General features: G+C 51.1%; 3 protein-coding genes across 6 annotated transcripts in view; all 3 read left to right on the forward strand.

Annotated features, from left to right (window-relative positions):
• LOC123344580 (maestro heat-like repeat-containing protein family member 1) overlaps positions 1-25,729 on the forward strand; it is an 80,615-nt gene that overhangs the window by 16,778 nt on the left and 38,108 nt on the right. The gene's annotated exons all lie outside the window — the stretch shown is intronic.
• The window catches only part of LOC123344581, a 75,625-nt gene that overhangs the window by 64 nt on the left and 49,832 nt on the right, over positions 1-25,729 (forward strand). The gene's annotated exons all lie outside the window — the stretch shown is intronic.
• On the forward strand, positions 376-6,617 carry LOC123344582 (maestro heat-like repeat-containing protein family member 1). The gene is made up of 9 exons (XM_044980954.1): positions 376-410; positions 572-688; positions 896-1,021; positions 1,774-1,920; positions 2,879-2,998; positions 3,665-3,744; positions 4,226-4,364; positions 5,111-5,206; positions 5,711-6,617. The coding sequence occupies exons 4-9, from the start codon at positions 1,891-1,893 to the stop codon at positions 5,957-5,959; spliced, it is 714 nt and encodes a 237-aa protein (XP_044836889.1). The 5' UTR covers positions 376-410; positions 572-688; positions 896-1,021; positions 1,774-1,890; the 3' UTR covers positions 5,960-6,617.

Genomic DNA, 25,729 nt, shown 5'->3' on the forward strand with positions numbered 1-25,729 from the left:
GGCTGGAAAGGAACTCAAGAGGTCATCTAGTCCAGCCCCGCCATGCTGAGGCAGGATTAAGAGGCCTCTCAGCAGCACTGCATTGGGGGACAGAGGAAGTGGCTGAGCCCAGCAGATACAATTGGAGAAGCACCAGGGGCAGCTCACAAGGATTCACAAGCATTACGAGAGACGTGGGGGGTGACAGTGCACGCTCCCTCTTCCCCTCCCCTCCCAGCTGTGGTGGGTTCCTGGCTGGAGCTATTGAGAGGACCAGTTTCTTGGCCCCTCTCGCTTCTAACTGGCTCTTCTTTCCCTGGCAGTTCCTGGAAGACCTTCTCTTCCTCATCTCGGACCATCCCTGGCTGGGCTGTTTCATCACCAGTGTCAGGGTCCAGCTGGCCCACAGCGATAAGCGGCCCAGTGACAAGGTCAGTGTCCTGGAAGGAATTGGGGTTCAGTGCCTAGTTCACAACAGCAGTCGCTACCCAGGGGCAGCTTGGGGCCAGTGAAGCCGACAGCTATACCCAGTGGGCTCTGTGCATGCCAGGCCATGCCCAATGCATCCAGCATGATGGTGTCTCTTTCGCAGAGCTTTCTCTACAAGTGCTGGGGCACCGGGCTGATGTTTTCTCCAGCAGAGAGCATCAAGCCCCAGCTATGGCGCCTGGTGGAGCTGGTCAATTTCAGAGAAGAAGAGGAAAGAGAGGTGAGGTCTTTGCTCCTCCGCTGTCAAGTGATCCCTCATTCCTTGTCAATCCCCTGATGCTACATGGGTATGTTCTGCCTTGGACAAGGTCCAGTGGATTGAAAAGATCTTCCCTATACCCATGCCCATGGCAATGACTTTGAGAGCCCATCCTGGCCCCTGGGCTTGTTGCTTAGCATTTCCAACCTCCATCTTTCTGTCTCTCAGGGATTCGCCCGAGCACTTGGGCTGTGTGCCAGGCAACACCTCTATGAGATTTTTGCCATCCTGGAGCACTAGGAAGAGGTCGTCAGCAGGGTGCAGCTCCAGCCTTCTGCTGTTGGCTCTCTGGAGGTACGGTCCCACCTAGCATCTCTGCTCTTCCATCCATCCCTTCACCAGTCTTTGCAGGTAAAGGGACCTGCCAGGGAGGACCCTGCTTCCCAGAAGCCAGTTCAGCAAAGAGCTGAATTTCCAAGCCGTGGCTCAGCCTCCGTGGAGGGAGCCCTTTCCTTACTCCTCCGTGGAGCTGCAATCACAGCACTATGGGGTGGATCCAGGGGGGAAGGTGGGTGCTGTTGTATAAACTCTCCAGGGTATCTCCTGGGGAGCTCAGACATGCTCCACGCAGCCCCATAAAGAAGGCTCAGAGAGGGCCCAAAAGACACTGCCATGCCATCAGCTCCAGCTGACACATTTCTCAGCAGAACAGACCCTTGGTCTTCCCCTGAACTGGGCTATTTCACAGACCTTCCTGGCAGACTCATCGGGGCTGGCATGTCTGACATTCCCCCATCTCCTCCCGCACCACCACCACCTTCCCAGTAACTCTCTGGGCCAGTGCAGTCCACTGTAGTGCCAGTGACATCTCTGGAGCTAGGCTGAATTAAAGCAGCTGCTAGTGCATCCCCTTCGGCTGCTGGGTAACCTCAACCACCCAATCCTGGGGAGCTGGGAAGGGCCTTGGAGTCCAGGCAATTCAGCTCAGCAGAGCAGCCTTTGGTTGCTAAGCCGGCTGGGTGAAAAATCCTCCCCTGGCCCCATTTGTGAGTCAGGAGCTGCTGGAGGCCATCCCTTCTTCTCACTCTTTCCTTTGCAATTCTCAGGAGCCAGCTTCCATCAAGCAGCTGAGAAGCCTCCTGTTCCTCACCTATGGGCACGTGGTCCACTCAGGCCCCACAGACCTCATCCTAGAGACCATAGGATACAAGATCCTGTCTCTCATGCAGAAACACTATTTTCTGAGCCCACACGTAAGTCAGAGCCCTCCCCTGACCGCCCTACCCGGGCACCTACCCGGGCTGTGCACAGCAGCACAGAGCTGTGTCTTTGCATAAACTCAGCTCCCAGGGCTGGCCCTTTGCCCCAGGAGGGGCAGGAGACATGAGAACAGCACCATTCTCTGTGACTCCCCCATCTCGATTAGCTTCTTCTCTGATTCCAGGCCCATGGATGCTAATGGAAGGACTCCCACCTGGGCCTTGTTAGAGTGTAACTGAGCATCACTTGGTGCTGTTGTCCCAGAGACGACTGTACTCTGTTTGGTACCTCTAGGCTTGTGCTGCACTCAGGGATGAGAAGAGAAAGTTTTAGGGCGTTTCCCCACACGCTGCAGTCGATGGGGTAGCTGGGCACAAATGGCGCACTGAGCAATTCAGGCCCCTAGCCCGGTTGACAGGTTCTGGTGCTTAAGGGGGATTTTTGAGATAACTCTAGGTTGTTTTCTTGCCATGGGAGGTTTGAGGCCGACGTTCAGTCCTACACCCAATGCCCATATGCGCGTCCCAGTGAAAAGGAGAGGGGATGCTAGTTTGGTTTAACTGAATGTTTTCCTTGGAGAATGGACGCCTTGGTAGGGAGAGCCCAGCCAACTGCAGAGAGCAGCAGATTCCTGTCCCAGATCAGACAATTACGACCTGATTGTCAGGGGAGCTGAGCAGCCGCAGGGCCCATTGACAGCTCTGGGAACTGCAAGTGCTCAGCACCTCTGGAAATCAGCCCATTCCTTGCACCCATCTCCAGAGATGTTCCCCTAGGGACTGCAAAGATGTTCCACTCGGCAAGCCAAGTCCTTTCCCTTAGGCGTGAGGGCAATCCAGCCTAGCACAGCAGCTCCCTTGTAGAGACTTGCCCTGTAGCCTTGTGTCTCAGCTCTCTATTGTCTGTGGCTGTTTCCTCATTGTTCTCTCCCCCTCCTGCCTGCGAGCCCAGGACCCGCTGGTGAGATCTGCGTTTGTGAGAAGCCTCGTGCTGGTGGGTGAAGCTGTCACCCAAGTGAGCAGGAGTCCCTTGGTGAGCCAGGACACATACACCGTGCTGTCCCCCCTGCTGGTGAGTGAGCACGCTGGGGTCCTGGGAGGGGTTCCTAGGTCAGATGCACATGCCAGAGTATCTGGCGTTGAAGGCCATGTGCTGTGTTTGCGACCGGGTGCCCAGGGCTCTACATTGTGCACTGCAAAGCCAGTGCTGATGCCAGATTCTTCTGGTGCGATTCCAGCCCAAGGAATTAAATGACACTATTTTCCATTAGCGGATTCATGCTGCTTAAACCTGGGACAATTCTCCATCCCACTTCTGAGGGATCTGCCCGGCACCCAGAAAGTGCCCTGGGGATTAACTCCAAGGGTTTTCACTCTGGGACATGATCCTGAGGAGTTAACAGGAGCAGCCCTCCCTTGGTTTGCAGGAAAATATTTGACCTCAGCTGTTCAGGACTCTAATGCTCCCATTCACAATAGCGCCTCTGCCCAGATCCCCCGTCCCTGCTCCGTGGCAGATGCTGAAGTTTCCAGATGTGCCATCAGGAATGGCGAACTAGGCGCATTCTGGCCACATGGCCGCTCCCAGACCATCTTCCCAGCTCCGTGCCCCAGTGCACCGCATGCTGGGACTAAGATTCGGTGGGGGCATCAAACAGCGTTTGGCGATTCCATGTCTTGCTGAGTAACCAGGCTCCCCCAAATTCTTTTGCCTTTGACCCTCTGCTTTGCGCTGCAGGAGATCCTCAGAGGCAAGGACCGGGCCCGGCTGCAGAGCCCCGACCACAAGTGTGCCCTGCTGGCCATCTCATACATAGGGTACGTCCACGGGGCCTGTCTGACCTGCGGAGCTCAGCAGCCGGGGAGGGGCAGATGGAGGAAGAGGAAGTGAGGGAGGGACAAGTTGCAATAAGAATCAGAGGATGCTTCTCCCTGGTGGCTCACAAATGGGGCATATCCTCCTTGGCCTCCGGGTCACTTTATCCAGCCCCCATCTCTGCGTATTGCCTGGAAAGAGGGAGCCCCTCCTGTCAGCATGTAGTGCTGTGAATGCAGCCGCAGAGCAGGGCCCAGGATCATCCCCGGAGAGCAGCTTCCCCAGCAGAGCCCCTGCCGGGCCCAGGGGGCATAGGGATCTCCAGACAGGACCATTCCCTAGGTGGTGGCTCTGCTGGAGATGCCCCCTGGAGCTCTGCTGCTTAGGGTGGGAGCTGTCCCTCCTGCCATCAAACTCAACCTGACTCATGCCGGGACCTGTCTCCGTTCTAATGGCCCCGTCTGCTCCATTCCTTCCAATCAGGAAATTCCAGCCTTGCCTGTCTAAGGAACAGGTGGCTGAGACCATCAGCACTTGTGTCACCAGCTCCATGATTCAGCATCCAGCCCTGGTGAAGCTGAGAGGGACTGAGGTGGCAGAAAGTTCACCTATCCGGGCAGAGGTTAGTGAGGCATAGACAAAGCTGCAACTTCCACCTGCATCCTTGGCTGGGAAACTCAGCCACCCCCCTGCTGAGTAGCTGGACCCTGGCCTGATGCAGGGAGCTGTGTGTCCAGCCGAAGCCAGCCCCTCGGTTTATTTTCCAAAGGGCTGGTGACAAGTGGCTATGCAGTTAACTCTGCAGTTGGGTTGGCAGGGAGGACAGCTGTAGAGGTGAGTGTCTGTGAGACTGTACAGAATTATCCTGGCTTCTTGGCACAGGGAACTAGAACTTACACCCAGTTGACACCAGCTGAGGTTCTGGCCCAGAGCATTTAATAGCATATGGTGCAGAGGGAGCAAAAGCATGGATTCGGGACAGCCACACGGCCAGGCCATGACTCGCCCTGCCACAGAAACAGAGATTGGCTGGAGCAGGGATGAACAGCTCAGCCCATGGCAAGCCAGCAGGGTGTTGGGGGCAGCTGGGACCTCTCCAGAGGGGAAGGAAGGAGGCCTTCCCTCCAGAGCCCAGCACAGTACATGTGTTGGTTGGGGAGCCCAGGTGGGAAGAAGGATTCTTTGGGAAAGGGCAGCCCATGGTCCAGGTGAAACCCATGTCTATGTGCAGGGAGATCAGTATCACCTGGGTAAAGGGACCCCAAATACCAACAGCACCTGGCTCCAGACAGGGGGGATCCACTCATCCCCCTGCCTCGTGCACCCCACCTCCCTTGCTATTTACTTCCCTGCTTCTCTCTGCTCCAGTCTCTCCAAGAACTGCCCTGGGAGGGCCTGGACCATGTGCTGCAGACATTCCTGGAACAGCACCTGACCCCCACCATGCTACTGCATCTGTTTCTGGTATGTTAGGGAGGGGCAAGGGCAAGGGGCCCATTAGCACTGGCCATCTGGGGATGGGCCGGCTGCTCAGGTTCTACCCGAACCACAAGAGGGAAGGCTCCAGTTGATCCCGGGGGGGCAGAGCAGGCCTCCCAGCTGCTGTGAACTAGCCAGTCCCCATGGGGCATACACCCGACCCTGGGATCAAGCAAGACAATCCTAGTCTTGCTCCAGGGGGGTGTCACTTTGGACTCCTAAATTTGGGCTGGCACCTCTGTGCCCCTGAAGGAAACAGTCCTGAGACCCCACAGGATCAATGGGGAGAATCCTGAAAGCGCTGAGCCCAAGAACCTCAGACCTGTCCCAACGCCCCCCAGACAGGAGAGGAGCGCTGAGCTCCAGTGTCCGGAAGCGGAGGAGAAGAGGTTAAATGCTCCATGTCCTCTCCCTGCTGGGGCGGGAAGCAGGTTCTGGGGGTCACCCCAGCACTGCTGCCGCTCACCCGACTTTCTCCCTGCTCCCCAGCACTTGCAGCCATGGATCTGCTCCCCCCGGGCCCAGGAGAGGAGCCGAGCTGTGAAAGCCAGCGCCCGGCTCCTCATGTTTTATCGATTCAAGGCCATGATCGAGGTGACAGACAGACGCCCCTACACTGAGCATGTCCCGCAGGGGCACCCCCTCGCCCCAGCTGGGAAATGCCCTCTCCCCTCTGGAATCCCAGCCTGGTCCCTTCCCCATCCCCGCACACTTTTAGACACCTCATCCCACCCCTAGAGGCTGGTCTTCTCTGATTCACCAGCCTGCCAGGTTCCCCAGGGCCAGCAGCGCCTTCCCTGCATCCTGCCCAGAGCCGACAAGCACGGAGCCCATTTTACAGCCTTCTCCAAACCCCCCACCCCAGAGCCATGGCGTGGCCAGAACTGAAGCCTTGTTCCTCCTGAACCCCCTGCCCCCTGCCCCATGGGGAAGGAGCTCCTCCTCTCCTTGCCTGCAGCCCTCCTCTCTGCCCCCACAGCTCAGCACCTAGCCCGAGCTCCCCTCAAGGGTGGGCACCTCCTCACACCAGCCCCCACCCCTGAGCCTGGAGTCACTGCTTTCCCCCATGGGGGCTCTAACCCCAGCCCCTCTGGTTCCCATCAGGAGAAGGCGGCAAGGGAGGGAGGTGGCCCCCCAGCTGGGAGAAGTGAGTCTGGCCACCTCCGCCCAGCCCTTGCTGTGACCCAGCGCCCCCTGGCAGTGCCCAGGCAGGAGGGTATGAACCCCTTAGGACTGGCCAGGGCCTGAAGGGCCTTGAGGTCAGCCACCAGCAGGCTCAACCTGCTGCTTCTGGCCCGTCGCCCCTCAGAGGGCGTCATCCCCAGTGTGTCCCAGCTGGGCCCGTGTGATGGAGTAGGGACTGTCTGTGTGGGGGATGGGAGAGCCAGGGAGGACTTTAGGTGATGGACAATACCTGAGCCTGTAACCTGAGCTAGGCAGGGGGGAGGGGTGGTCAACACCTTGGCCAGGGAAGCTAGTCAAAGGCAGCAAAGGCAGAGAGCCGGCTGGAGAGGGTTGGGTCAGTTTCGGTTTGGGGCTGGGGGGTGCAGTGCAGGGAATCCCAAGCTGGGAACTAAGCTCCCTGCACCCCCAGAAGGACCAGTTTGAGGGGTCCTGGCTGTATTTCCAAGCTCTGCTGTATCCTGCATTCCTGTTGTCCAATAAACCTTCTGCTTTACTGGCTGGCTGAGAGTCACTATGAGTCCCAGGAAGAGGGGTGCAGAGCCGGACTCCCCCCACTCTGTGACAGCCCATCCTCTGTGTTAATTCCTTACCTGCCTGTCCCCCTGTCCGTCACAGCCACATCAAGGCCATCTGGAGGTTCCTGGGTGCAGACCCCATGCTGACCAGGGAGGTACTCCACATCCTGCTGGACGACAGCCCAGAGAAGGGCTGGGCTAACCCTGGACAGACCCAGGACAGGAGCTGCCCCCAGCCAGCCCGGCTGCCCCCGGCGGTAAGTTCCCATCGCTGGCATTCAGTCCCCTTTCCCGGCTCCATTCTGCGCACGGCCACGGTCTTCTGACTGTATCTTTTCCCTTCCAGACCACATACGGCCTGTGGGAGCTGATCGGGGCCTTGGGGCAAGGGGACACCCTGGAGGGACGCGAGGACGACCTGTTCGCCTCTTGCTTCCTCGCCATCGCCAGCCCCCCGGCACAACACCAGCAGGACCGGCCCAGTGACACCAATCCACGCAGGTAATGTGTGGGGCTGATGGATCCCAGCACTCACGTAGTGGCTGTACTAGCCCCTAGGAGGGGGAAGCTTCCTGCTTGGACCCTCGTTGTCCAGGGACCCCCAACACCTTCGGGGGACCGAGGGTTCAGATCAGTCAGGTTTCTTGTGCTGAGGAGCAGGCAGAGCTGCCCCCGGATACTCAGGGAGCCAGAGAGCTCCTCAGAGTGGGCAGCTCAGCAGGGTGAAGAGGGAGCTGAGCCGGGGGGCGGGGGGAGCAGAGCTGGGGAGCAGGGCAGAGCTGGCTGCTGTCTCTATTTACTGTCTGCTTTGAAGGCTTTGGACAGGCCGGACCTGTCACTGAGCCACTTCATCCCTTTTCTGCAGTGGGCCTTGGGGGGCAGGGCTCAGGACAGCAGGGGGCACTGCCTGTACTTTTCTCCCCAGAGTCAGTATCCTGGGGGGAGGGGCAATTTTCACATCTTTGGAGGAGAGCGAAGCTCACATCTGCAGACACCCTCCCCCTGCCCCCACAGTTGCGGGGGCAGAACCAAAGGCAGAAGTGAGGCAGCATCTATTCCCACCCTGATCCTTTCAGTGCTGCAGCAAGGGAGTCCTGCCCCCCCACCCCACCCAGGGAGCAGGCATCCCCGCATCACCATCTCCTGCCTCCTTCTCTTCCCAGCATGGCCGTGCAGGCCCTGGCGTGGGTGCTGCGCCTCAGGGGCAGTCAGCCAGCTGTGGAACTAATGGACCAGGAGCAAGGCTGGCAGCTGCTGGAGGAGGCCCAGCCCGAGGAGTTCACTCTCCTTAGCAGGTGAGGACAGAGGCTGGAGGAGTCACGTTCTCGCAGTGGGGCAGAGATGGGAGGGGGTGGCCGGGACCGGGCCGGATTCCGGCATGTGCAGGGCTGTCATGCACACGTCAACACGAGCTCTTGTTCTCTCCCAGAGCCATAGTGACCAACCCAAACCTGGCCCTGAAGAGCATCCCACAGCTTCTCCTTCCCAGCCTGCAGGCCAGCCAGGAGGGCGAATGCATGGCCTGCACTGCCCTGTTCGCAGAGGTGAGCCTGGAGGACCAGGGGGAAGGGTTAACCAGGCCCAGAAGATGATGGAACAGGGGGCCAATAGCTTGTGCCAGTCTGCGGGACCTTGCTGAATCAAGTCATGTCCAGCTACAGTCCAGTTCAGCGGTTCCCAGTTTCCAAGCAACCGCGTGATATTGTTGCCTGTTGGCGTGATCAGAGACAGCTGCAGTTCACCTCTGGGTAACGGAACAGAAGTGTCTGAGTTCCAATGACAATGATGTCAAGGCTCGTGTACGGGACCTGTGAGGGGCCAGAGAAGAGAGAGAAACTTCCCACAATCCCCCCGTATATTCTGGGAGAATCTGGGACCAATATTGCAGGGTGAAGTACTTTTCTGGCCTTTTCCTGTCTTAACATCGGGGTAGGCACTGACCAGCCCACTCGATGCGTATTTTCCAATGGCTCAAAGCCGTTCCTTCTTTCTGGCCAAGAAGGGTGGCCAACAGGATGGAGAAGACAGTCTTGCGGGTCAAGTGGTTTATCCTTCCAGTCTTTGAGCCGTGAAGAATGAAACCATTTCTGCCAGGGTTTTTCATTTTTCCCGTTTAGGATTTCTACCTGACAAACACTGGGGCTTGTTGTGTATTTGGTTGTCATGGTTTTTGTTGCTATGGCAACTGAGTTAGATTATTAGGGGATAGCCCAGCCAGTTTCGGCCAGTTGGGTGAGCTCTGTGTCTGTAAATAAAAATGGTAGTTTTGTTAGCTGTCTGCTGTCTGGCCTCAAGTGATTTCTTCCTAAACTGGCTGCCCCCAAGGATATAACAAGTGGCGACGATGGATGGGATTCTGGTGCTGCTCCAGTAACAGAAGGAAGTAGAAGTCAAGGTAAAGAACAAACAAACAAAAAACCTGCTTGTTTGCACTGACTGTGAAAGTGAAACTAAAAATCATGGCTACTCTGACCAGGCCACTGGAACCTTTTGATGAGAATATAGAGCAGTGGCATGTATATACTGAGCATTTTGAGCTTTTTGTTATTGCAAATGACATTACAGAAGCGAAGAAGGTGCCAATATTCTTAAGTGTTGTAGGGGCTAAAAGCTACTCCCTGCTATGCAGCTTACTACACCCTGTTAAGCCTAAGACTAAATCTTACAGTGACATTGTGGAAATCCTGGGGTCCCATTTTTCCCCAAAACCACTGGTAATTGCTGAAAGATATAGGTTCCACAAAAGAGACCAAAAGGAAGATGAAACAGTTGTACAATTTGTAGCAATTTTAAAAAAGCTAGCAGAACACTGTGAATTTAAAGAGATGTTAAATGATGCCCTGCGTGACAGGTTAGTGTGTGGCCTCCACAGTGAAGCTATACGGAAGTGCCTACTGATAGAGGCTCAGCTTACATTACAGAAGGCTGTTGATATTGCTGTCTCCATGGAACTGGCTACAAGGGAGGCGCAATACATCGGTGCATCCCCTAGGGTGCAAAAAGTGTCACAAGAACCGACCCACAAAACTGTGCAGAGTCAAGAATGTTACCGCTGTGGTAAGCCGGGTCACCAGGCATCGGAATGCTTGTGTAAGGACCTGGTGTGTCGACACTGTGGCAAAAAGGGACACATTGAGTGTGCCTGTAAACAAAAGAAAAAGAGGCCGGTGGTCTGGCCGACAAAAAGAGGAACCCTGCATACCCTAGAGCAGACCCAGGATGATCAAGGTGACACCTCATCGCAAGAGGAAGTGCCACTGCATGTTTCGTCTTTGGCAATGGGCTCACATGAATACTGGGTAACCCCGTTGTTGGATGGCAAACCTATACGCATGGAACTGGACACCGGTGCAGCCGTCTCGCTGGTCTCTGAGACTGTGTATAAAGAAAAGCTACAGCATCTTCTGCTTAAGGCAACAAAAACTGTTCTGAAGACGTATACGGGAGAAGCTGTGCCCATGTTGGGCACTATTGATGTTAAGGTGGAGCTCAATGGACAGGCTGCTAAATTGCCACTGTTTGTGGTGAGAGGTAACTACCCAGCCTTAATGGGTAGGTCTTGGCTTGGGAAGATTCAGCTGAACTGGGCAGAAGTGCACCAGATGACTAAAGAAGAAACCAGTCTAACCCCTATACTAAGGAAACATGCTGCTGGTTTTGGAGATGATTTGGGAAGTATGAAGGGAATCACTGTGACATTGAACATTAAACGTGACAGTCCACCAAAATATCTGAAAGCCCGAACTGTGCCATATGCCATCAGGCCAAAAGTTGAAGCAGACCTGGAGCGCCTGGTCACCAATGGAGTCCTAATACCAGTTACCCATAGCTCATGGGGCACTCCTATCATTCCAAAAGTGAAGAAAGATGGCTCTCCCCGGATTTGCGGTGATTTTAAAGTCACTGTCAACCCAGTGTTGTGTGCAGAGCAATACCCACTTCCCCGCATCGATGACCTCTTCGCAGGCCTGGCTGGGGGACAAAAGTTCAGTAAGATTGATCTGAGTCAAGCATATTTACAGATGCACGTCGATGAAAAGTCCCAAGAGCTGTTGACTATTGTGACTCATAAGGGGCTTTATCGATACTGTCGCCTACCCTTCGGAATAACATCTGCTCCCGCCCTGTTCCAGAGGGCTATGGACCAGATCTTGTGTGGCTTGTCAGGAGTTCAGTGCTATCTGGATGATATCCTGGTCACTGGAAGAAATGAAGAGGATCACTTAAAGAATTTAGAGGCTACCCTACAAAGACTGGAAGAGTATGGCCTACGAGTTCGCAAAGATAAGTGTGAATTCTTCAAGCCCTCTGTTGAATATTTGGGACACATCATTGATTCTGCAGGTCTTCGTAAGGCCCCTGCAAAAGTTAAAGCTATTGTGAAGGCTCCCCCACCTTGAAATGTAAGCCAGCTGCGCTCGTTTCTAGGACTACTGAACTATTATGGAAAGTTCATCTCACAGTTAGCCACACTTCATGAGCTCCTTGGGCAGAACAAGGCCTGGAAGTGGACTGAAGCCTGTGATGTTGCATTTAACAAAGCTAAGGATGCATTGCTAAATTCCGAAGTTCTAACGCACTTTGATCCATCCTTACCCCTACAATTGGCCTGCAATGCCTCCCCTTATGGAGTGGGAGCAGTCGTGTCACACATTATGCCTTCGGGAGAAGAGAGACCTATTGCTTTTGCTTCACGCACTCTAAGCAAAGCAGAAACTAACTACGCCCAAATCAAACGTGAGGCATTAGAAATTGTTTTTGGAATTCGGAAGTTTCATCAGTACCTGTTTGGGCAAAAGTTTACTCTTCTCACAGACCATCGACCTCTGACATCAATTTTTGGACCCTACACAGGCATTCCCCCATTAGCTGCTAGTCGTATGCAACATTGGGCATTGTTACTTTCAGCACACACATATGAAATCAAATATCGGAAATCCACTCTGCACGGCAATGCAGATGGCCTCTCAAGGTTGCCTTTGCCTGTCAAACATCAAGATAGTGCCCAAAAGGAAATCTCTACATTGAACAGGTAGAGAATACACCCATCACTGCTACTCAGATAAAGAAGGCAACTCGCGTTGACCCAGTATTGTCCCAAGTTATGGACCTGGTGATGCATGGAAAATCTCGACAAACCTCTCCGGTCTCACCCAACCTTGTTACCTACATGTCCAGGAGGACGGAGTTATCGGTCCAATCTGGTTGTTTGTTGTGGGGGAGACGTGTCATTATTCCACCACCACTGAGATCACAGATGTTAGAACAGCTACATTCCGGTCACTGTGGAATAGTGCGCATGAAGGAAATTGCACAAAGCTATTTTTGGTGGCCTGGATTGGACAGTGCTATTGAAGAGAAGGCAAAAGCTTGTATGTCATGTCAGGGTGTGAGGAATGCACCCCAGTGGGCACCCCTACACCCATGGGACTGGCCTGAAAACCCGTGGCAACGTATTCACATTGACTTCGCTGGCCCCCTTGAAGGAAGCATGTTCTTGGTGGCAGTAGATGCCCATTCTAAATGGCCAGAAGTCTCTATAATGCAGTCCACTACTGCAGAGAGTACTATCCAAAAACTACGAGGACTCTTTAGTCGTTTTGGTCTGCCAGAACAACTTGTGAGCGACAATGGTCCGCAGTTCGTCTCTCAGGAGTTTCAAAATTTTATGAAGGCAAATGGGATACACCACATCACGTCAGCACCATATCATCCATCCACCAACGGATTAGCTGAAAGATTTGTGCAGACAATGAAACGCTTTGAAATCAGCAAGGGGACAACACTCCATTCAAAAGCGTCTGGATACCTTCTTACTTTCCTACAGAAACACACCTCATGCTACAACCCAGGCATTCCCGGCCTTTCTAATGATGGGACGACAGCTGCGCACTTGCTTTGATCTGCTGAAACTTCTGAACCCTGACAAATTGTGCAACATCAGCAGCAATATCAAGTCATCAGACGGCCCCCAGAGCAAAAGACCGAACCTTTAGCCCGGGACAGCCAGTTTTGGCTCGGAATTATACTTCCAGAGCTAAATGGGTCCCTGCCACAATCATCACTCAAACAGGACCTGTTTCCTCCTACAGAATCTTACCTGGCAGCGACATGTAGATCAGCTGTTGCCAGGTCATGCCAGTCCTTAGGACACATCTGCAGCTGAGGGGTCTGACTTCACCTCTTTTGGTGAGACACCGAATCACGAATCACCTGTTCCTGACTGTTCTCCTCCATTACTGCCGGCGGCTGAGATACCCCTTTGCCCAGCATGAGCTGATACCACCTCCTCACCCATTCGTGCTGCGGACCCTGAGCCCATGGTACTTTCGGGTGCAACAACACCAGAAGTTCGCCGTAATCCACCTAGAAACAGAAGGCCTCCTCATCGGCTGGATCTTTAGCTAGGGCGAACCCACGGTTATGAAGCAAAATAATCCCCAGGGTTTAGCCGGGAATGGAGGCAGTCTACCCTCCTTCTCTAGTCTAGTGTGTGTTTTATTTAGGGGATGTTCTTATTAGGTGGGGAGGAATATGTTGTGTATTTGGTTGCCATGGTTTTTGTTGCTATGGCAACTGAGTTAGATTATTAGGGGATAGCCCAGCCAGTTTCGGCCGGTTGGGTGAGCTCTGTGTCTGTAAATAAAAATGGTAGTTTTGTTAGCTGTCTGCTGTCTGGCCTCAAGTGATTTCTTCCTAAACTGGCTGCCCCCAAGGATATAGCAGGGCTGGCCCGATTCACAATAGAGCAGCGGCCATCCCAGGTGTGTGTAAAGAGCTGCTTAGCAGTGACAGAGGCAGTGTTGGTTTTAGTCGGGATGGCTTCCACCCTGGATCTTTCTAAAATAAAGTCAGTGGATTTATACACAGTTGAGAAACTTCGGCAACTAGAAACTGAACCAAATTTCTAAGCACCTACACTGTTGCTTGTTACAGGCAATGATTAATTCTGAGCTAACTTAGGTAACTCACTTCCACACCCTTCAGTTGCAGCAAACTGCTTGCAAAAGCTAGCATGAGGTTTTATTCCTTCAGGGGCACTTTTAGGCAACAATTCATTTTCCCCAGAAATTTTGTCCTTTCTCTTTGTAGTTAGGGGTTGCTCTACAGAAACATCTTACTGGGTTTCACTTGAGTCCAGAACGACTTCTGAGACAACAGACATATCCTTAATCAGCATAAGCCGAGAGGCACATTCTGTCTCCCCCAACAGATAAACTGCCATTCTTAACAGTCACAAAGTTTGGAATTTCCTCCCCTTTGTTCCCAGACAAACGTTTGGAGATTGGGGTAGCTCCCTCTATAGGCAAGCCATTACCCCCAACAGACACAGGCTTAGGAACACTTCCTTCCTGGGTTTTAGTTGAGTCCAGAACCACATCTGGCACAACCGACAAATCCTCCATCAGCATAAACTGAGAGGTACTTTCTGCCTGCTCCACAGACAGAAGATGGGAGACATTTTCTCCCGCAGCAGTTAAACTGCTTTTCTGACTAGACAAACAGTTTGACCTTCTCTTTCCCTTGTCACAGATCACATGACTGACTGTTCACAGACAAACACTGGGAGATGGGGATGGCTTTTCTAACAGGCAAATGACCACTCCCAAGAGACAAACCGTGGGAGACAGTTTCTCCCTCATACCCGTTGAGCTGACCCTGTTTAGTGGTGGGCCTTCCTTCGGAGATCCTATCCGGTAGCAATTGGGCTAACAGACCTGGGTTCCCCACTGTAGCCCTCACAGTGGGTCTCCTCCATACGTCGCACTGACATCTTGCGATCAGCTGGGGAGGCCTGTGGGGAACCGGGCACCCCTACTGATTGTCAATCTCCCAGAGCCTCCACTCAGAAGAGGGGACAGGGATGTGGCTTTGACAGGGAGTGGGTGTGGGGGATGCCCTCCATACTGGGGCAGTGGGTTGTGGGGGAGCTCCCTGCATTAACTCCATTTTCCACATGACCTGAGACAAAGCATTAATCAGGATGCTGAGGGGCTGGCGATCATATTTTCCCATATCCTCCCCTAAATTCACCAGCTCCTTCCAAATCATGTTCCTAAGGGTCTCCTTGGGTCGGCACTGCCCAGGGTTGTTGGAGATAGGGGAATTAAGATTGGGAGGGTGCCTGGCAGAGTGAGGACCATTATTTGTAAATGTGATAGCCTGCATGGGCTCTGAGGTAGTCTTTTTGCTGACTCGTCTTTTTAATCCTATTTGTATGCATGTACCATTTTTGTATTCAAAGTTATGAATGTTATGAACATTGGCTGTGTACTGGCTTGATTTCTAAATAACCTTAGTAGAGCATTTGATCAGTTCCTGGAGAAAGGAATATTGAAATTAAGTACCCAATCAAGAAACACTTAAAGGACAATGGATCTTGGAATGCTCCAAGCCACATAAGTCTACTTGAGGACGTTCAAGGTAGCATGTAAACAATGGATGCTACCTGTAAAAACTGTGAGTCATGCATGGACATGTGACTTGCCCAGGTGACTCCATCTTGGAGCTGGACTTTGCATAGGAGTGAGGAAGGGGGTCTCCACCCACAAGAGAAAGTCTATTTAAACCCCTGGGAGATCCCTCCATTTTGTCTTCAGCTGGCTAAAGAGAGAGCCTCTCCACCCCCCAGGATACTTGAAAGAAACTGGAACAAAGGACAGTGTGCAAGGGGTGTGAGTGATTGCTGGACCCAGGCTAAAAGGAGATTAGTCTGTAAAAGGGAGCATTCTGGAACTGGTGAGGATCTTATCTGTATTCAGTTTGTTTAGACATAGATTTGCGCATTTTATTTTATTTTGCTTGGTGACTGACTTTGTTCTGTCTGTTACTACTTGGAACCACTTAAATCCTACTTTCTGTATTTAATAAAATCACTTTTTACTTATTAATTAACTCAGAGAATGTATTACTACCTGGGGGAGCAAACAACTGTGCATCTCTATCGGTGTTATGGAGGGCGAACAATTTATGAGTTTACCCTGTATAAGCTTTATACAGGGTAAAACAGATTTATTTGGGTTTGGACTCCATTGGGAGTTGGGAATCTGAGTGTTAAAGACAGGAACACTTCTGTGAGCTGCTTTCAGGTAAACCTGCAGCTTTGGGGCAAGTAATTCAGACCCTGGGTCTTTGCTGGAGCAGACGGGAGCGTCTGGCTCAGCAAGACAGGGTGCTGGAGTCCTGAGCTGGCAGGGAAAGCAGGGCGAGAAGTAGTCTGGGCATATCAGGTGGCAGCTCCCAGGGGGTTTCTGTGATCCAAACCGTCACACCTATGTAATCCACAGACCCCCTATCGCACACACATACACAAAACCCCAGCAGCTTTATAAACCCACCAAACCAAGTTTGCAACTAAATACTTTTTAATAAACCCACATGCATTTAAAAGGCACATGGTTGTTCTGCTTCCCCCCATGTTTGTTTGGGCCTTCAGGTTAAAGAACAAGCAAAAATGTTAGTTAGTATTACCCCTAAATCCCTATACAACCTGTGTAATACCCGAAGTGGTTTTTCTGTTTGTTTGTTTTTGTTTTTTAATTTAACAGTATTAAGCACAACTATAGTGAAAAATGTTTTTTTACCTTGGCCTAGTTGTGAAATGCAGCTTCAAGTTACTGGTTCCATGCTAAACAGATCACACTGCAATAAAGATAGGCACCATTATTTAGTAAAACAGCATGGCCAAAGAGTGGCATTATATAATATATATTTTCAGACTTAAAAACAGGGAACAAAGCTCCTCCTCTTGCAGTCCAGCAGCAATTCGAGAGAGTTTCTGCTGAAAAAGACAGTCTCCAAAATACCTGAGGTTTTTATACCATCCTAACTTTGTTTCAAACAGATTTCAAAATAGTAGTTAGCAGGTTAATGTAATCCCCACAGCTCTGAAATAATAGATACTTAAGGACTTTAGGCAGCCCTCCCCTAGCATTCCCTTTTGTGATCTGGGGTGGGGGACTCAAGTTGTCTGCTCAACTGGGCTTTTTTTTCTTGTAGTTAAAATACGTTTTTCTGTAGGGCCTTCTTACAGTATTAAACATTTCCAAGTGGGGGCCCTTTGTAGATATCAATGAATGTCTTGGGGCTTGTTTTTTTTAAACATGTTTCTTTCATGCTTAAAGTTTGGGGTGGGGGTGGTTTCTAGAAAGAATGACCCATAACATTCCACCAGCTCCTGGGCCATATTTAAACTGTCCAATAGCGTTCTGCCAACTCCAGGGGTTATATTTAAACTGTCCAATAGCATTCTACCAACTCCAGGGGTTATATTTAAACTGTCCAATAGCATTCTACCAACTCCAGGGGTTATATTTAAACTGTCCAATAGCATCTGCCAATTCCTGAGATTTTCTTTCATTTCATATTAATCAGAACTCACCATCCTCACCCACCCACCCCCCTTACCGTGGGTACTCACCCCCCTTACCGTGGGTACCCACCCATCAAATTTATGAAAACAAGAGTGAGTAATCACAGTCACCCTGGCTAATTCAGTGGGGAGGTGATTAAAACCATTCAGTTCAACAGGATAAGTCAGCTCTATTGTACTCAAACACATGTCTGAACCGTCCCTGTTTTTGTTTGTTTGTTTGGTTTGGTTTTTGTTTGTTTTGGGGTTCTTTTGTTTTTTGTTTTTTTGTTTTATTATAAACACATTTTTAGGATTTTTTCCCTCCCACAACATACAGTTCAGGTTTTTGCTGTAAATGGTTCTCTTTTACACATAAAACACAAGAGCTACGTTCTCACAAACAATTTATTTTTTATTTAAAAGATACAGCTCCTTGAAAACAAACTAAGATGCTTCATTAAAACTTTTAGCTCACTTAAGGGCCAAAGACCTTCTAACAGAAACACAGATAGTCACAAAGTCCTTTTCAATGTATGTTTTGTTTTTTGTTTTGTTTTTTTAATTTACAGCTACCCTCACCATTCTCTAACTTAATCCTTTTAGATTTCTTACAAATAGTCTTTTTCTTAAGCAGGGTTCTGTAACTTTTTGTGCGGACTAGACGGTCAATATAATGCTCTAAGCAGGCTTCTTCCAGTTTGGTCATTTTCTTTAAAACACGGTCAGGGTCTCCACTGAATTGCACAGCATTTAACAAGGCCACCCCTTGCGCTAAATGTTCTTGGGTCGGGCACAAACATTGCATAGCATAACCTATGGCAATAACAGTGTTTAATAAGCTTTCCAAACACAGCTCAGGACACAGGCCCCGGAGCTTGCAGTTTATATCCACTGAAGTCCAAGTCACACAGTCATGGTGCCATTGGGCTGGCGCATCTATGACACGGCCCTCACAATCTTCAAAAAGCTTTTCCCTAAGGTAGTGTTTAAGGACAGCATAAACAGCAGCCTGTACAATGACTTTTTTACGCTCACAACATGGCACTGGCTCAGATAGTTCCATGCCACGCCTCCTCTTAAACTTCTCATAGCCGTCATCCTCAGAGTCTTCTTCAACAATTTGTATCAGCGTTGAGCAAAAGCGAGGGCCGGGTTCATCTTCGCTGCTTGATGCAATGCTGTCCGGGGCCTCTAGAAAGCTGTTGAGAGATTTTCAGACAAGAAACAAGTTCCCACTGCTTGTTTTTTAGATTCACACAACTCCTGGTTCCTAACCCATTACACCCCATCATCATCCGTCACTTCTTAATCATTCATTTACCTGTGCGACGTCTTTTCCGTTCACCTCACCTTCCTCCTCCAGGGGGGGTGTCTCACAAGCAGTTGTGTTTCGGGTTTGGGTTTGGGTTCCGGCGTATCCATCAACGGCATATCCTCGGTCGCTCCCATCTCCTCGGAACAGTCGCTGATGTAGCGCTTTCTCCGTGGATTGTCGAAGACCCTCGGGGCTAAAACAAAGTCTGAATTTCTCATAGGGGTGGTGAAGGAGTCCATGTTTCCGCGATTTCTAAAACACACATTCTTGGTAAAAAATGGCCTCTTCTGCCTGACACTGGGACTTATGGGGTGATGGTTCTGTGCTCTGATTGGCAGAGGGCGCTAGGTGGAGTTCTTTGAGGAGTCACACCACCCTCTTCTGAGCAGTTCACCTAGTCCCAGAACCTGCCCTATTTTGGTCAAATCTGCTCTTGGGGTGGACCTCTGTGGCCAAAACCCATCACAATTGATAGAGGGTGATGGGAGGAGTTCTTAGAGGGGTCAAACGAACCACTTCTGGACGGATCACCCCACTCCCAACTTCCTCCTCGTTGGTCAAATCTCCTCTCGGGGGTGGTCCCCAACAGCTGAAACCCGACCTGATTGGTAGAGGGTGGTGGGAAAAGTTCTTAGAGGGGTCACAAGAACCACTTCCGGATGGGTCACTCTGCCCTGAACTCCCCCTGATTGGTTAAATCTCCTCTCGGGGTGGTCCTACGGGGGCAAAACCCATCCTGATTGGTAGAGGGCAGTGGGAGGAGCTCTTAGAGGGGTGACATGGGGCAGGACTTCTGGTGATAGGTGAGCAGGGTTTAAGGGGTCAAGGGGTGGGGTTAGGCTTTTACTGACAGTAGCCTTAGTAGCCTTTATACTACTAAGAGCAGGATGAAGTCCAGCTCGAAGAAGTGGGAGCAGGGGTTACTTTGTAAATTATCAGCTTGGTCTGGGACTGCCTCTGCTGCTCTCTCAAGCCCCGATGGTACCTCTGTAACTAGAAGAGAACCAGTCTGGGACAGATCTCTGTCCAACAGCCTCTGTGAGAAAGGCAGAAGATGAACACACAAAAATATTAGCTTCTCAGCAGTGTCCTTGTCATCTTTAATTGCTCACAGGCTTCTGATCTCCATAAAGTGTTTTTAGTGTTTGTCTATATCCCTTCAATTATTTGCTCTTCACAAGCCATCTCAGCACTTCTACTTTCCTGCTTACATGCTACCTGCTGCAATTTAGGCTTCTGTTCCCTCCCCACCCAGCCTCTTTTAAAGAATTTGTTCAGCTCAAATAAACTCTTGCCTCTTGCTCTTATTAGTGACCTTGCTGGTTAGGAGCTCGCTTCACTACAGAGCCAATGTAAAGAGCTCAAACTCCCCCTCCCTAAGCAAGAGCTGACCCCCGCAGTTTGTCCTCGGCAGTGATGGGAGGGGGGAGAGAATCACTTTTTAAAGGGAGCTGGGGAGTTTTCTGACAGCCAGGGTCACATGTTGGGCGAGCCCAGGCCCTGCAGCCGGAGTGAAGGAAATTCTGGCTGCAGCAGCCTTAGTCCTCTCTTGCTCTGTGGACTGGGGCTGTGAGAAGTGACCCTGGCTCCACTTGTGGCCTGCAGTTCAGCCTGAGACTCTACGCCAACCCCTGCCCACCCTTCTTGGGCTGACTGCCGCCTCTACAGGTATTTAAGCACCAGGCCTGGGATACCTGCTCAGCAGCTGGCAGGGTCAGCCTCTGACAGAACTAATGCCCGTGATGCACGGGAGGGATTGGACTGCACACTCCAGCCCTGGGATGTGTTTCCTCAGCACCTGGCTCTGTTTCCTCAGCTCTGGCGCAGCCCTTTGGGGCATGATCAGCTGTTGAAGGCAGGGAGGCTCAGAGCTAGAATTTCATATCCCCATGAGCATTGCTGGGGCTGGGGTGGGGTGGGGGGTCAGCTGCTCCGTGCGTGCAGGAGCTCTCGGAGCTGCCACTTGCGGGGGGGCTGGCAGCAATCCTTGGGAGAGGTGGTTCGTGCTGGGTCTGCAACACGACTTCCTGGCATATGCCAGGCTGGGTTCTGCAGAGTTAGCACCAAATAAGGCTCGGATCAAACCCCCAGCCTCGCCCTTGGCTGGGGCTGCTCAGAGTCCCTGCCGGCGGCACCGCAGCTCGTGAGGGAGTAGGGGGAAAAGTCTCCTCCAGCAACTGTGTCTCCCATGGGAGGTTGTTTCCCTCCCTCTTGTGGAGTCCACCCCCTCCCTGCTTGCCACTGTCCCCAGCCTGCCAGGAACGACTCACTTCTGACTCCCAGACCCTGTTGACCAGCCATGGCTCCTGCCCAGGCCAAGATGGCAACACCTCATGGGGCAGGGAGGTTCAAACTATGGCTGGGGAGAGGATACCCCAGAACCAGCCCCGAGGGTTTTCTCCCTCCTCCTACACTCTGCAGGTCACTCCAACTGGGTTCTGGCTCCCAACCACCATGCGATGTGGCTGCTTCCTCCTGCCCCTAGAAACCCTCCCCGATTTCCCCCCGCCCCTCCTCCCCGCACAGCACTACCCCTCAGCTGGGACTTACAGCAGGGCAGGCGGTCCAAGCCTCCTGCTCTTCTCTGGCTTCAATTATCCATCATGTATCCCAGGGGAGGCAGGCAGGCACCAGCCTCCACTTGTATTTCTGTCCTTCAAGGTGCCTCCCACCCCCAATCCATCTGGGCAGAGGAGGAAAAGGAGCTGTGTGGAGAGTCAGTCCCCAAAATTACTGGGCCCAGCAGCTGCGGGATGGGTGTTGTGTTCTCAGGGCCTCGCTGCAGGGTCTATCCTCACAGCAATTGCTGCTCCATACTCGAGCCTAGCGAAGGGGAAGGAAACATCCTACTGAATCAGGCTTATATATTCTGTTGCACTGTCATTACAGGTCAGCTGTATAAAGCAGCACATAAGGGCATAACTGCCTTTCATAAGCGAGGGTACTGCTAAGTCTGGGGGTAGCTGCAGGCTCATGACAGCATAGAGATGTTACCCAAGATCTCATGTTCACTCCCCAGATAGAGACTTGCAAAATCCACACCAACAGTAGACTCCTCTCACCACATTTCCTGACACCCTCCCTATTTACAACCAATGCAGTTGGCTGCTTTTTAAAGACAAGTGCATGTTGCAAACTCATGTTTTGTTATCCATGTCCTTCTTTGCAAACAAAGATTCAGGTGGAGAGAAATTCAGGTGTAGCTTTTCCTGCAGCTGTAGCTACTTAGATGCTCTGCTCGCACAGGCAGGCTGACCATGCTGCTGTGTGGATGAGGGAAGCCTATGGACGGTGGGGTGTAAAAGGGCAGCTGACATAGCCTAGATGGGCACATACTCACTGGAGATGCTCAGACCAAACTTGGGTCAGGATGCAATGCTGCAACAGTCCAGCAGAGGGAGCCACCCCAGGAGTAATGGGCAGGCTGCCAGTGGATGTCCCCATATAGGCAAGAGAGCACTTGCAGAGACCTGTGAGAAAGCAGGAGGATGCCCAGGTTACTGCCTTGTGGAGTTCCAGAAGGGAGGGGTCTCGCTCTCACCAAGATCTACCCGAGCTGTGATCTCTAGGGCAGGAGCCTTTTCTTTGGCTCCACAGGCCTCACTCATACACCTGCCAACCAAGCAAGGCCTTTGAGCTCCGTTTGCCCCATACAGAACGAACGGGTGGTCAGACTCACTCACCTCTAGGGCTCCCTTTTTGTATGTCTAGGACTTTTCCATCTTCTCCTCTTCCACAGAGGGAAAAGGATGGAAGCTCCAGCTCCTGAATTGGGCTATTAGGGACACACACTGATCACCAGTGACTTCTTGGGGAACTACATAGGGAACCCTGGAGACAAGGGTATTTCCCTGACCTGCCTATGGTGGAGAAACATCAAGATTCAGGTCCCAGGAGTCCAGATCCTCTCCTGAGTTTGCCCTCTGCAATCTGTTACCTCTGGGTGGAGCCTAACAGAAAAACAAAAGATTAGTGGCCAAGGGCAGAGAGGGCTGCCATGTACACCCTCCAGGAACCAAGGCTCGGGAGAAAAGGCTAGTGGCCTGCCAAGCAGCAGCAGTCAGGCTTGGCCTTCTCTGGCCCTTCAACAAATCTTCCCCAGAACCTCTGAGCTACATGCAGGCTGCACGGAGGGTATCGCTCAGTGAGAATTCACCTCCGGCAGGCAGCCCTATGGGGGGGCGGAGTGGGGGAGATGGAGCAGAGATCAGAATTACATGAGCCCAGGATGAGCTTCCTCTCTGGGACAGTAGAGCTGGGCAACCTGCAGCAGAGGCTAATGTCGCAAATCCAAAAGACAACGTCATCGTCATGTTCAGCCTCAGCACGAGCAGGTGCCTGGCATGTAATCAAGTCTCCATTTTGTCCTCATTCCTCAGCAGTGTTGATGAATCAATCTAGTACAGTGGATCCCAAACTGGGGTTCGCGAAATGTTACAGGGGGTTCTCGGGGAAAAAAATTCCCCAATGGCGGACAGAGCTGTCCCTAGGGACTTCCAAGAGCTAAGCAGATCAGAGCAAGCATATCTATCACACTGAGAAGATTTAAACTTCAAAACTCCTTATGAGAAATGGAAAGGGAGGTAGATATTTTTTGCTGTTTTTAAAATTAAATAGGCAGCTAGCATTGTTTTTAAAATTATTAGGAAGAACAAGTTTAAGCTTTGTTGTAACGTGCGTTGTTTGCCTGGACTGCTCCAGACCCGAATGCTTGTGTAGGAGGAACTCTTTGAATTGGCTTTTTAAATAGCTTCATCAAGGAGTATCAGATGTGAAACAGCATGAAACACAGGAGCCTTGTCTTATAACAGGCTTATTCAAAGTGATACAAGCTACGAAAGTAAGATCTTGGAAGAATGTTGCCATTTTCATCATGTAATAAAAATACTGTAATGATAAATAATAATTAATAATAAAGTGTGTAATAAGCATGTCATGAAAACAAAATTTATATTTCCAAGTTCACTGTTTTTATAATTTATACTCAAGTAAAGGAGAAAATCCCTGGAAATATTCCTTTTGAGGAGAGGGTTTGCGAGACTTGACATTTTAGTGAAAGGGGTTCACAGGTTGTTAAAGTTTGGGAACCACTGATCTAGAATGAGAATACGGTATCTGCACCATCCGGGTCCAAAATGGGGTAAATGCACACAAGGCAGACTTTTAATAATGCTTGGACAATACAAAGCCAACTCCCTCCTCCATGCAAGTTCTGCTGGTTGGATGTGAAGATACAAAGGTGGGGTTGCAGTCGTGGAGGTGATGTTTTATAAATATGCTCCTGGAAGACCAATAAACTGTTTCTACTTCACAGCCACTTCCAATGGGAATCCAAAGAGACTAGGTTTCATTTGGGACACCTTCCAGAAAGCAGCTAAGGAGAGAGATGCTACAGCTGCCTTGGGAATATGTACTTCCAACAGATTCTCTACCACCCAACTGGGAAAAGTCTCCATGCGTGTCAAAGATGGGACCACTTACAGGCGGAAACATCAAATTCCTGGAAGCTGAGAGTGAGAAGTTTGAAAGCACCCCTTGGGGAAACTACTCTGATTACCAGACAATGGCAGGATTAACTGCCTCAAGTACCATGTCACTAATCCAGCATGCCAGGGACATCACAGCGTGCAAAGGCAAAGGTGATGGTTTACGAGCAGCTGTTTTGCTTGACCTAGATACAGAATTCTGGTTTTGCCTGGGAGGGGAAGGAACCACAGATTCTTTGAAAGCGCTGCAGCTTTAAGCACCAGAGAGGCAAAGAGTTCCTCAGATTTTCAGCCTTTAATAAGATGTGGCAGCCCTTATAAAGACAAGCAAGAAACTGCCTGGAGACACAGAATGGCTCCCCTGAAGTCACAAACCTTTGCTGACCTGTCACCACCTGCTGGCGAAGGAAGCTGCACACCATGCACTGCTCCTGGTCTGGCCACACAAACGCGCTTGGCAGCATCCCTGAGTCAAGACATCACTCGCCAGATGTTCTGGCTCCCTCAAACGTACTCCAATGACCCAGCTTTGCAGACATGCATGTGGTGCAGTGTCCCCGGACAGGCAAATCTGGGTTCAACAGCCTCCAAACTCAAAGAACGGGAGGAGAAGGACTCAGTCTGTATTCTGTGCTCCTTAGCATGTGGCTTTGGATACCCAATGACAGCTGGCTGAGCTTTTCTGCTAGTTCTACATCTGTATTTATACAGCCCAATTACCTCATGGAGCTTCCTCACCCAACAGGAACAGACAGAAAGCAGGGAGGAAAAACTATTAAACTGAGCCATATAAAGTGCAATGTTACCACTGAGGCTAAAAAAATTCAACGTTCACATCAGGGTGGCTGGGTGGTTAGTGACCCTAAACACCATGACTGTGTATGTGATAGATCTCAACCTCGAAGCACTGGATGTAGGCAAAGGGAGTGCTGAAGACAGCTCTAAATCAACAAAGACTCAGACTAAAGAGAACTGTTAATTTGTTAAGGAACCAAAAAGGATTGATTTGTTATTTAACAGCCCTGCTGCTAACAAGACAGAGGGAGAGATTTTTTTTTTTGACATTTCAACTGGCTCATAAATTGTATTACTCAGACTGACTCAAGGGGTGATAGAACCATTAAAACACTTTAGCCTGGTCTACACTAGGTGTTTAAACCGGTTTTAGGAGCATAAAACTGATTTAATGCCACACCCGTCCACACTAAGAGGCCCTTTATATCGGTATAAAGGGCTCTTTAAACCGGTTTCTGTACTCTTCCCTAATGAGAGGAGTAGCGCTAATATCGGTATTACCATATCGGATTAGGGTTAGTGTGGCCGCAGATCGACGGTATTGGCCTCCGGGCGGTATCCCACAGTGCACCACTGACCGCTCTGGACAGCAATCTGAACTCGGATGCAGTGGCCAGGTAGACAGGAAAAGCCCCGCAAACTTTTGAATATTTCCTGTTTGCCCAGCATGGAGCTCCGATCAGCACGTGTGGTGATGCAGTTAAAAATCAAAATAAAGAAAGAGCTCCCTCATGGACGATGCGGACGTGATCGCTGTAAGGGCAGGCAAATCTGTTCTATCAGCGCTCCGTTACAGAAGACAAAATTCAAAATCATTTTTAAAAAATCTCCAGACAGATGCCATAGCAGGGACTCAGC

Source organism: Mauremys mutica, chromosome 11, assembly GCF_020497125.1.
Source record: "Mauremys mutica isolate MM-2020 ecotype Southern chromosome 11, ASM2049712v1, whole genome shotgun sequence".
Taxonomy (NCBI): domain Eukaryota; kingdom Metazoa; phylum Chordata; order Testudines; family Geoemydidae; genus Mauremys; species Mauremys mutica.